General features: G+C 36.9%; 1 protein-coding gene across 1 annotated transcript; it reads right to left on the bottom strand.

The window, feature by feature from the left end:
* Positions 1–9,153: 9,153 nt before the first annotated feature.
* Positions 9,154–12,127, bottom strand: LOC108986159. Its single transcript, XM_018958683.2, has 5 exons — positions 12,034–12,127; positions 9,840–9,954; positions 9,657–9,746; positions 9,450–9,548; positions 9,154–9,358 (listed from the first exon to the last, which is right to left on the bottom strand). Exons 1-5 carry the CDS (start codon positions 12,099–12,101, stop codon positions 9,257–9,259), a joined length of 474 nt encoding a protein of 157 aa, XP_018814228.1. The 5' UTR covers positions 12,102–12,127; the 3' UTR covers positions 9,154–9,256.
* Between the last annotated feature and the right edge of the window lie 97 nt (positions 12,128–12,224).

Genomic DNA, 12,224 nt, shown 5'->3' with positions numbered 1-12,224 from the left:
AAGAGTGGTTGATGTATAGTAAAATCCAATGTAAAAATAAGAAAATTTAGGTTAGGTTTGGATAGTAAGTGAGATGAGATTAGTTAAAATGAAAGTTAAAAATTGAATAAAATATTGTTAATGTTAGAAAGCACAGCAGAAAAATACCTCAAGCACAACTAATATAGTTTCTCCAGATTGACAAATTCCAAGTGTTTCCTCTTAGTGGCAAAATGTACTACGTAGTATAAAACTAAAGTAACACTTAACAAATCCACAGTCTAAATATCTTATCAAGAGAGAATAAAAAGATAGAGAATTTCTGTGTATTTCAGATGGTTCCAATAACGCGTGGCTTAAAGCTATGCGTTACAATGTAGTTAAGGAGGGGGTCAGCCCCACGTGGGCGCCCCTCCATCTAACATCTCCCACTCGCACACAGTGTGCATGATTCTAGGTTTGCATCTCTCTAATATTCTCAATCTTGTTTATACAAATAAATAGGTCATGCAACTACCAAACACATTTATAGAAAGCTGGGAGTACATGAACCAAATCTCTCATAAAGAAGATCAGCATAGTAATATCCCTAAAGTGTCTGGTCATGTCCTAGATTTATTCAATCGCATCAAGATCAAGTATTTTCGAACCATCTTGAGTTAAAAAACTCAAAACAATTTCTATAGATGTGGTCAATTTCAATGTGGTTACAACCTTTAGCCGCTATCAAGATGTAGCTTCATAGTTTGACATCAGCAAACACTATTGAAGATACGATATCGAAAAGTCTTCCCTTTACAATCATATCACTCAATTTTGGTCAAACAATTTTCCCAGCAATGCCTCTTTAGACCATTTCAATCATGGTCATAGACAGCATACCAAAGTAGCAGACATCACAACCTTCATCTCGTGACATAGTCAAAAGTAAATGACATTTTAAGAATGAGACTCACACAGTGAGAAATAGGGGAACTTTTTACTCACTTACTCATATGGTCGTGTAAGCACATATAGTATGAAACACATACTACGGAAGATTTCTTTTTCTCAAATAGCATATGTCTATATTTAAACTATAGTTCTTAGTCTAGCCGCTCTTTAAGCGTCTAACCTGAGGTCCTCTATTTGCACACCTCCAAGGCGTCAAAGAGAATCTCGCATATGACTAACTACATGCTACATGGATGGAGGGTAATCCATGCATAGTCCTCTTATGGGACCTCATTTTAGCTCCCACTAAGGCGACATATGTTTGTGTCAACCAACTTATCTCTTTGGACAAGTACCTAGGGACACAATGTCTCATCCTAGAGGCGATCGCTCGTATGAGTGAGCCGATCTTAGCCTGTTGACATATCTTGTGTGTGTGTATTTAAAAAAACAATACGATAAAGACAAAAACTTAATCATATTATATTAATATCTCAAAGAAAATGTTACATCTCAATGTCATTTGAAACACAAATTACATTTACAGTCTACGCAGTCCTAGATTTCTAGCATGAGCCTCAAAGACATCTCTTGCAATAGGCTTTGTTAAGGGATCAGTAACCATGCGACTCATAAAAAGGTGTTTCAGAACCACTTCCTTTTGCATTAGCATGTCTCTGATGTAGTGATATTTGATATCTATGTGTTTGGTTCTTTCATGATATTTTGAGTTCTTAACATATGCGAGAGCTGCCATGCTATCGCAGAATATCGTCACTGGATCTGAAGTATTCATGCCAATGTCTAAATGCTTGAGGAACCTCCGTAATCAAACATCTTCTTGAACTGCTAGAACAAGCTATGTATTCTGCCTCTATGGTGGATAAAGTTATACATGGTTGTTTCTTGCTGCTCCATGTAATGGGGCCTATGTTGAGCATAAAGACATACCCAGTGGTTGGTTTGCGCTCATCTAGGTCACTGCCCCAGTCGGCATCACTGTAACCGCTTAGCTGCAAATCTGAACCCCGATAGCACATCACATAGTCTGCAGTTCCCTTGAGATTTCACATAATCCTCTTGACTACTTTCCAGCGAGCCAGTCCGGGGTTAGATTGAAACCTATTCACTAAGTCAACTGCATAGCATATGTCAGGCCGAGTACACATCGTTGCATACATCAGACTACTCACAACATTAGCATAAAGGACACGGGCCATCTTTTCCTTTTCTCTTTGAGTCTTAGAACACAACTCTTTGAACAAGTTCTTATTTCTTACAACAGAGTGTCAATGAGTTTACATCCACTTATTCAGAAGCACTCGAGGACTTTCTTTATGTAAGTCTGTTGGGACAAACACAAAAGTCTCCTTGAAAGATTTTTGTAGATTTTAACTCCTAAAAGGTATATGTCTCACTCATATCATTCATCTCAAAATTGAAGGATAACCATTATTTTGTGGCGACTATCAACCATTTATCATTTTCAGCTAGTAGTATGTCGTCAACATACAATGACAACATAATGAAACTCTTCTTAGACCTTTTGACATAGACATAATAGTCATCTATGATCATCGTAAACCCATTCGAGAGAATGACTCAATGAAATCTGAGGTACTATTGTCTAGATGATTACTTTAGGTCATATATAAATCGTTTAAGCTTGCACACTTTGCGCTCTTGATATTTGACCACAAAACTCGTTGGTTGATCCATATAGATCTCCTCATCTAGTTCTCCATTGAGAAATGTTGTTTTAACGTCCATCTGGTAGAGTTCCAAATCCATGTTTGCTACTATAGCTAGAATCAAGCGAATTGAGGCAAACATCATCACTGGTGAAAATGTTTCCTCATAGTCTATACTCTCCTGTTGGGTATATATTTTTGCCATTAAGCGAATTTTATACTTATCTATTGATCCATCCAACTTGCGTTTGACCTTAAGAACCCATTTTTTCCCAATAGTCTTACGCTCTGTCGGTAGATCAACCAGATCCCATACCTGGTTAGTCTTTATAGACTCAATCTCATCATTAAGAGCTTTCATGCACTCATCTTTAGTAGAAGATGAGAGAGGCTCATGAATTGTTCTAGGTTCGTCATCATCAATGCGAGCTACCATAAAAGCTTCACCTTCAATCTCAAAACGACGATGGAGAATACTTTCACGTGTGCTTCTATGTGTCTAAGGTTGTTGTGATTGAGTGACAAGTGGTGTGCTCCCACTCGGATTCAAATTCTTTTTATAATTTGTAGGAGTTTGAAGAATTTCTTCCTCATTCTCAACTAAATTCATTGGAGTACTTTCCTCTTGTTCCACAATCACATGAAGTTTTAAACTCCTATCAACCTCACATCTACTTGGAAACTCATTTTCAATGAAATCCACATTTCGTGACTTAATCTAAGTTACACTTCCATCAAATTGTTCACCTATTAACACATACCCTTTAGAGTGTTCTGAGTACCATATAAAAATACATTTCTTCCCTCTAGGGCCTAACTTCTCATACTTATGAGAAAGATCGTGAACAAAACCCATTGAACTCCATGGCTGCAAATTACTCAAAGTGGATTTCTCGCCGGTCCATAATCCATATGGAGTGGAAGTTATTGATTTGGAGAGCACTCGGTTAAGAATGTAAGCAGCAGTCAAAAGTGCATCCCCCAAAAAAGAAATTGGTAGGTTTGTTTGTGCCATCATTGACCTAACCATCTCAAACAGTGTTCGATTTCTCCTTTCCGCCATGCCATTTTGTTGCAGCATACCTAGCATCGTCAATTGTCTTTTGATTCATTTTTCATCACAGAGCCTTTCAAAATTGCTCATAGAGATATTCTCGTCCTTGGTTAATTCTTAGAGTTTTTAAACTCTTGTCTAACTGATTCTAAATCATTCTTAGATATCGCCTTAAATATTCCAATGCTTTAGACTTATGGGAGATTAAGTAGACATGACCGTAACGTGAAAAATCATCTATAAATGTGATGAAGTAGACACCTTCGTGTCTTGCCCTCACACACATTAGACCACAGATGTTTGAGTGGACTAATTGCAGTGGAAAAGATGCCCTAGTGGCTTTTCCAAAAAGTTTCTCTTAACTTTTCCCATTAGACAATGTTCACATATGGGCAAGATGACCTTAGCGAGATTGTCTATCAGGTCTTCTCTAGCTAACCGAGTCATTCTATCTTGCCCTATATGGCCAAGCCTAGTATGTCATTTATATGAATCCAAATTATCAGATGCAGAAAGAAAAATAATAGACTTATTTATATTTGAATAATCCAAATTCAATATCTTAAAACCTTCTTGAAGGAAAACATTACCATAGAACACATGACCCAAATAAAAGGAAACAAAATTATTTTCAAATGCAATTTGAAAACCAAGTCTTAATAGAGTGACTACATAAAGTAAGTTTCGTTGGATCTCGGAAGCGTATAGCACATTGTGGAGGAAAAGAGTGCGGCCACCCCACAAGTCCAACTTGTAGGAACAAAGTCCCAGTACCTCCATTCCCCACCTTGATATCACGACTCCCAGCTGGAATACGGTGATACTTCACAAATTCGACTCTATTTTATGCTATGTGTTTGGTTGCTCCTAAATCAACAGTCCACATAGGATAGGAGTGAGCAGCCATCACATGGCTAGTTACAAAAAATAATGCGAAAAAAAACACAGTGTACCTTATTCGGCTCAGTGCAGTCACGAGCGAAGTGGCCATTCTTTCCGCAGTTGAAGCACTCTAATTTTGACTTGTTATTCCCGCGCTTGCCCCTCTTGCTGCGCTAAAAAGTTTCTGACACCTTCTTAACTTGTCTAGCAGCTACCCCATTCTTGGACTTCTTGCGCTTAGGCTTTGATGCATTGCGCGAACCAGAATTAGTCACATAGGCCGTATGATTGGGCTGGCTTAGCAGCCTCTAGGCGCTCAGTCTCAAATTCTTACTGACGCGAGACATCATTAAAGTCTTTGATATTCTTGTTATGCATCAGATTCTGGCTCATATTCCCCCAATAATTTGGTAGTGATCTTATCACTGCCTGGATCTGTTGTTCATAAGTCAGGTTGTTTCATACCGACTTAAGTTCGCGGATCATGGTCGACATAGCCTAAGATGCTGCTTTATCGTGTGGTCAGAGTTCATCTTATAGGAGTCAAACCTCATGGTTAATCCACGCAACCTAGTGGCTGAAGTTCCACCAAACTTCAACTTCAAAGCCTCCCACATGCTTTGGGCAGTGTCATAGATCTCAAACTCACATATTAGATCATTGTGCATGCTGCTTAACATTATTATGCGCGCACACCGACTTTTCTTAGCCTATTGAGTATAAGCTAGTTGATCTATCTTGTGTTGTTCCGAGGTCCCTTCCCCGGGTGCAGTAAAGGAGTGAGATAAGGCCTCAAAGACATCTTACTCATCTAAGACATATTGGATCTTACAATGCCAAATGTCGTAGTTCTCCCCATCCAATTTTTCTCATTTGTTTAAATCAGCAATTATACTCTTAGATGTCATTTCACTACAATATGCAAAGAATAAATATTACACATACATCTAAGAAATCTGCTGCGTCCATCCAAGCTATAAAAAGAATAATTTAGACATGTTGCAAGATCGAAAAATCGCTAGACTTCTGAATTATTTCTTGCGCCACAATATTCAATTATTAAATTTCTAACCTAATTCCCGCGCAAATTTAAAAAATAAATATGGGAGAATTAATTATCATAAATATTAACCATACTCTCACTATCTTAAGTAGTCATCTAGCCCTAATTACATGTAAAGACATAACCTATTAAAATCGTAGTAACCTTTTGGCCCAAACTACAAGGACAGCTACTCCAACCACAACAACATGTTGGGCCAGTTTACAAAGATGGTTCATATAAGATCATTACAGTCAATTTTTCTTGTTCCATCAATGCATTTACAGTTTTTATTGGGGCCACCATGGTCTCTTGGCTATACAATGCATTTATAGTTCTTACTGGGGTCAATACAATTCTTTCAGCCTATCATTTACATTGACAATTCTAACTAAGACTACTTAGTGCTAATTTTTCTATTTTATCATTAAAGACTAATGTCTAAACATTCATAGATAATAAAATAATCACATATCCACATGTTCAATTCACACATACATGTAATCACATTTAATCTAAAATATTAAATAAAAGATCACATGTAAAATAATATTATGGAATTAAAAAAAAAATAGCATGATTATAACCATATATTCACATGTAATCTAAAACATTAAATAAAAAATCACATTTAATATAACAATATATCTAAACATATATTAAATCATGAAAAAAATGCCATTTTTTTAATAAAACAAAATAAATGCATTTAAAACCCCAACCTAAACCAAAGGTAAGTCGCAACCCAGTGGTGCGCTGCCCATGTTTGATTGGTAGTGTGCCACTTTCATCCTTTTCTTTTTAATAAAAAAAAAAAAGGCTGAATGGCCTAGCCCAGCTTTATTAAAAAAAAAAAAAAAACAGTGGGTCAAAGGGCCCAAGCCCAGCCCATGTAAGAAAAAAAAATTGTCTTCTTCAACCTCAAGAATTGGTACTGTTCATGGGAACAGTACCTCAAAAACACAGTGGCTTGAAGCCATCCTGATTGGGCTGGATGGCAGAGCACTTGAGTGCTCTGAACGCCACGGGATGCAACAACTGGAGTGGGCTGCGCTCATGGTGCAGCACCACTCCATGGCTTGCTGCCTCACACGGTGCATGCAGCACCATGCGGTGCGCGTAGCACCATGGTGCGCTCAGCCCCACAGTGCAAGCAGCACCGCGAGGTGCACACAGCACACCGCTGCAGGCTGCACAAGGTGCGCGTTGTACCACAGGGTGCGCGCAACCCACCGTGGTGCCCTCAGCACCATGCTTTGCGAGGAGCTATCAATACATACACAAAATGACAGATTAAAAAAAAAACTATCAAATGCATCTAGCAATGATGTGATGTTCATGTAAACAGAGATCACATAAAAACTTACGATAATAGATCATGACATTTCTAACAGTCTCAAACATGTTTTTATAAACAAAGACTCAACATAATATATATGAACATGATCGGATTCATGGAACGTAAGAAAAAATATATGTGCATTACATGAACAAGAAACATAGACATATATCACTAGGAACAACTAACAAAGCTCTGATACTAATGTTAGAAAATACAATCAAGCATAGCTTATATAGTTGCTCCATAAGTTTCTCCAGATTGACAAATTTCAAGTGTTTCCTCTTAGTGGCAAAGTGTATTACGTAGTATAAAATTAGAGTAACACTTAACAAATCCACACGGCTGTTAGAAATGGCAAGAGAGAACAAAAAGAGAGAGTTTTTGTGTATTTTCGGGGTTCAAAAAACCAATTGAGGAGGATTATATAGTCCTCTTACACACGAGGCCAGCCTTCAATTGCCAAATTGAATGGCAGTAACGTATGGCTTTAAAGCCATGCGTTACAAGCAGTTAAGGAGAGGGTCAGCCCCACGTGGGCACCCCTCCATCTAACAATTAAAATATTATTTTTAAATGTTATTATTATTTTGAAATTTAAAACAGTTGAATTGTTTATTGTATTTTATGTGAGAATTGTAAAAATTATAATAATGAGATGAGATAAATTAAAAGTGTTTCTAAATCCAAACCTAACCTTATTCTTTGTACATATATAACTACGCGTAATGCCGTAATGTCACATATGCAATTTTTTGTTTTTTTAAGAAACGGTCCCTTTAAAAGTATGCGAAAAGAATGAGATATTAGTACAATATTTTATATAACTATATTTTAAAAAAAAATTATAAAAGTAATCTCGTAAAATAACATGGTTTTGTTTGATCCATTATATATACTTTACAATAAAATTAACTTTATAATCTAAAAAATATATCAAGTCACGTCAATTTGTGAAATTGCTTGAGTGTAATCTCTTTGTGACTAAAGTATTTTCTTTATCTATAATCATATTGGAGCACAACTCTTTTTTGTTCCAGGTTTCAAGGATTAATGGAGATTATGGACTTGTTCAGAACCCTAATCATCTTGGAACACTTGATCACCCATAGATAACCACGATAAGATTCAACAAAAAATTCCCAAACAACTAGGCAAAATCCCAAAATTCCGGTTCAAAATTAAAGTTAAGGAGAATAAAGAAACATATATGCTGCATAACTATTCCCCACCCGCTACCTTTGCTCCCCTCTCCCTCCTCTTGTTCGGCCAATGCCAAAACTGTCCATAGCCCTTCGCCCTCCACCCCCGCGCGCGCGCGCGCGGATGTTTCTTTAGTTTTTTTACCATAGCACCAAGATGTGCTGATCTGCTGTTTACCGACCTCATACGACCGTCACGCGCCCACCAACAGACTCTCCAGTCGTCGATCTGTCGAAAGGTGGAAGAAAAATGACCAAAAGAGTGGCGCATACGGCTTATGCGCAGCTCTCATCGCGTGTGACACTCACGTGCCGCCATGCCAGGGGAGTTTGCCACCTTCATGCACGGCACCACTAGGATCAGCGACTTTAGATCTCTATGATCCGATTATTGCATTATTTCCAAGAGTGGTGTGTGAACCACACACTCCTCCACAACCAGTGACAGTCGTATGCCGGTGTATTGACTCATCTTCCGGTTGCTATTTCCCTATGTTCTCGCTTTCTCTAACCAAAGTCAAGATAAAGTGGTCGTGAAAGTCTCATTCAGCCAGTCTAGACGAACAAAATGTAGCACACAACATTCCACTGCGACTTTTAGTCGTAGTTTTATAGTTTATTTATCAGACTATGCAAAAACTATTTCAAGCGGCTTCCCCTTAGTGAGAAATGGATAGAAGCCAAATTTTTTGCTCAAGATCCCTCTTTTTTATTTCTCTTGTGTTCAATTTGTTTGTTTTGAGATTATTGTTAAAGACTTCCACCCCATTGAATCTAGTATCTTGTAATCACTTAGTTAATCTATAGAATGCTTGCTTAGAAAAAAAGAAAAAAAAAAGGAAGAAAACATACATGTGGGGTGCGGGTGACAATCCATTTATTTGCTGATGAAACACTCTTATCCCTTCAAAAGAAAAATCAAACCATATATTATTGCTAAGGTGAAACCTTTTTTTACAACGAGTAATCGCAAAATAGCTTGATTACCATCCACATTTTTTACAACAATGAGTAAAAGCTAAATAGGTTGATTTAACATCCACATTTGTTGGGTGCTGCACAGCATCAGCTTCACACCCTGAGATTCAACGCCTAAAAAGAATCCATCTTGCAACTGTTACTTCGTTAATATATCTAAACTGTCTTTGTCTTGGGAGCCTTCTTCTTCCGTTGCCTCTTCAGAATTGAGTTCTTCATCCCCAAGAAGAAAAGCAATGCACCACAAAGTGCCATGCTCTGCCAAAAGTTTGCAAACTCATTAATCATAATTCTTATGTGGCAAACAGATAGATGATGAAGAAAAGAACACCAAATAACGTGAACAAACCTGCAAAAATTCATATAAAAGTATATGATGATTAGGCTCGTCAGGGGTATAATTGTAGAAATCACACAGTATTGGAGTGGTGAGCGCCAAATTGAGGAGCTACATCCAAAAAAATACATAACATATGGCAAAATCAGCAATAATTGCAATGCAAAAGTCGGTGGTAAGTGTATAGAATATAAACCCAAAATTAAAGGAAATTCTAACCATGAGAAAAGCTGCATAGGAGCTGTAAAATACAAACATAACGCCCCCAATCACTTTCATAAAAATATTGATTGCAACTAAATGTCTAACCTGTTTAGAAGTTCATAAAAAAGAAACCAAACACAAGTTAGATGACTAAAAACAATTGATCCAGAGAGAGTGAGTACACCAAAAGGCTCTTACATCAACATTAGGCACCCTGACTCCCAATTTGGAGGATAGATTTTTCTGGAGAACAACAAATTTCATAGCCAACTCCTTTGCAGCGGGTCCACCATCGGTACCAAATTCATTATACCTAAGTATCAATTAATATAAAGGTGTTTGGTATACCCCAGTATAACAGCTTCATAGTAGAAACAACCAATTTCCTCTTGTAAATAATAATAATAATAATAATAATAATAATAATAATAACAATAATAATCATAATGTAATCAGGACTTATTTACGCATTTTGTCCAACAAATGGCACCAAAACTTGTTAAATGACAACCCCAGATTGCTAACAGTTACTTCAAATCCATGTAATTTCAAAAGCAAGTACTCGAACCTTACTAATCAGCAGAAGGTGCTTAGCTATTACTAGTATAGGGTAAATCTGTTTAGTCACAAAACAATGTTAGAAACTGCTTTACCACTGCATGACCATGCTCATGCCATCCTCTCTATCTCATATTGTCTAAAAACAGCCCCGTTTTTTGTAAAACAACCATGTTTTTCATTGGTGCAAGTTGAAAATATAGAGAGAAAATTGTCTATCCAAGGACTAGCTTTTTTTAAACTACCGGGCCTAGTATTTTCGGCAATTGCGATGGCTTCTTTATTTCTTCATTAAAAAAAACATGATTTTTTAAATATAGATATGATAGAAAAGATTAAATTAGCAAGTCCAAGTGTAAAACTTGGTTTCTAGAGATAAACTTAATCAAGTTAAGTTCTCATTCTACGAAGCAAATTATGTCACAAACCTCACCCCACCCAAAAACAATGGCTTCATTCTCATAAGAGGAAAAGCAAAGAGAGTTCGCACAATAGAAAAACCCATTCCAAGTAACTTTGCAGTGCCAGTGGAATTAACCATAGCAATGAGGAAAGGATGTCTAACAACTAAGTGAGCAGTTTTCTAAGCTTTTCTTTTTGTTGCCTTTTTAATTCCATTTTTTATTCTTACAAATATGTCAATTGAATTATATTTTTTTTCAACGGACACAAAAGGAGATAAATTAAAACCTAGATACAAACCAAAAAGGATAGAACAAAATTTTCCTATGAGGCTGCAGGAGCCCAGATGACATCATGCAGGCAGCACATCTAAGAAAAAACAGACTCCATGGACCATACCTTTCAAGATAATCTAAGTTTGTCAAAGTGTTCACTGTAATGCATGAATATATACAACAAGCAAAAACAGATAGAAGAAGACAGACAAACTAAGCACCTATTTATTACTATGGTAATAACATTAAAGACCTCTTACATTTTAGAAAAGCTAAAACTTTCTAGTATATTCATTTATACGTCTTTCCAAATTTATTAAGACACAACTCACGGCCGCCTTAATACCATTCTTAAGCATCGGTCTCCACTGTACAAAATAGAGCTCTTTCTCCAATTTTGCCAAATATTTGATTTTGAACCACGTTATATAAGGCAACCCGGAACACAACAAAATCTTTATAATTTAGATAGAAGTCTCAATAATGAGTTTTTCAAGAGGGAAAAAAATCAGAGACCATAGGACGACTATAAATTTTCCATGAAGAGAAACTTCAGGTCTACAAAAACAAAAATTATGTATTGATATGATTTGATGTAGTACATCAAGACTACTTTACAATAAAGAGAATTCTACAATCTCACATGCAACATCAATTCATATAAGTCTTTATAATTTTAGTCTTTGTAGGACTAGCATTTCTCTTCCATTAACCTCATCTAAATTCGATTAACAAAAGGCGCAGCAACTACCCATTGGTGGAACCAATGCCTTATAATCTATTTATGACAATTATGTAATAAGCCAACCTGCCCTTCGATTTCCAAGTTGAAGAGAGCGAAAGCAAAACTAAGAAACTAAAGTTACAACTTTAGCCAAATTTACATCATTCCATATCCATCGTTACTTTCTATTGCCGAAACTCCCTGACTTCTCAAAACACGGAACTCCCCTGAACTCCAATTTCAAAAACAGTGCTATCGTAGTAAAGTTTTGGAGGCAGATAGCTTGTGACTAAGCCCTAAACGGCTCATAACGTGCACAGAAAATGCACGCACACAAAGAAATGTAAAGCAGGCAGATCATAAACAATAAACAAATCCTGATTTGGCAGATCTTAGGGTAAGAAAGAGAAAATGAGACACAGAGCGCGCGTACATTTTCCAGGCGGCGAGAATGAAAAGCGAGGCAAAAAGCACTCGTCCCAAGAAAGAGACGAACCCCATTAACTTTTTTCTTTCTTTTCTTTTTACTTCTGGGTTTTCTGGACGGAAAGACTCAGCACAGATAATGAAGTCGCTGGGTGTTCGCTGTTAAAAAATTGAAAAAAAAAAGGCTAAAAGCAAACA

Source organism: Juglans regia, chromosome 12 (genome assembly GCF_001411555.2).
Source record: "Juglans regia cultivar Chandler chromosome 12, Walnut 2.0, whole genome shotgun sequence".
Taxonomy (NCBI): domain Eukaryota; kingdom Viridiplantae; phylum Streptophyta; class Magnoliopsida; order Fagales; family Juglandaceae; genus Juglans; species Juglans regia.
The sequence above is the reverse complement of the archived record's forward strand: the minus strand, read 5'-3'. Positions and strand labels throughout refer to the sequence as shown.

Excerpts from the sequence above, each read along its gene's own strand:
- LOC108986159 (XM_018958683.2), bottom strand. The coding sequence starts at position 12,101 with ATGGGGTTCGTCTCTTTCTTGGGACGAGTGCTTTTTGCCTCGCTTTTC. Across the intron at positions 9,747-9,839 it reads TCAGGGTGCCTAATGTTGAT|GTTAGACATTTAGTTGCAAT; the intron begins GTAAGAGCCTTT and ends ACTTCTAAACAG. Across the intron at positions 9,359-9,449 it reads TTTTATATGAATTTTTGCAG|AGCATGGCACTTTGTGGTGC; the intron begins GTTTGTTCACGT and ends AACTTTTGGCAG.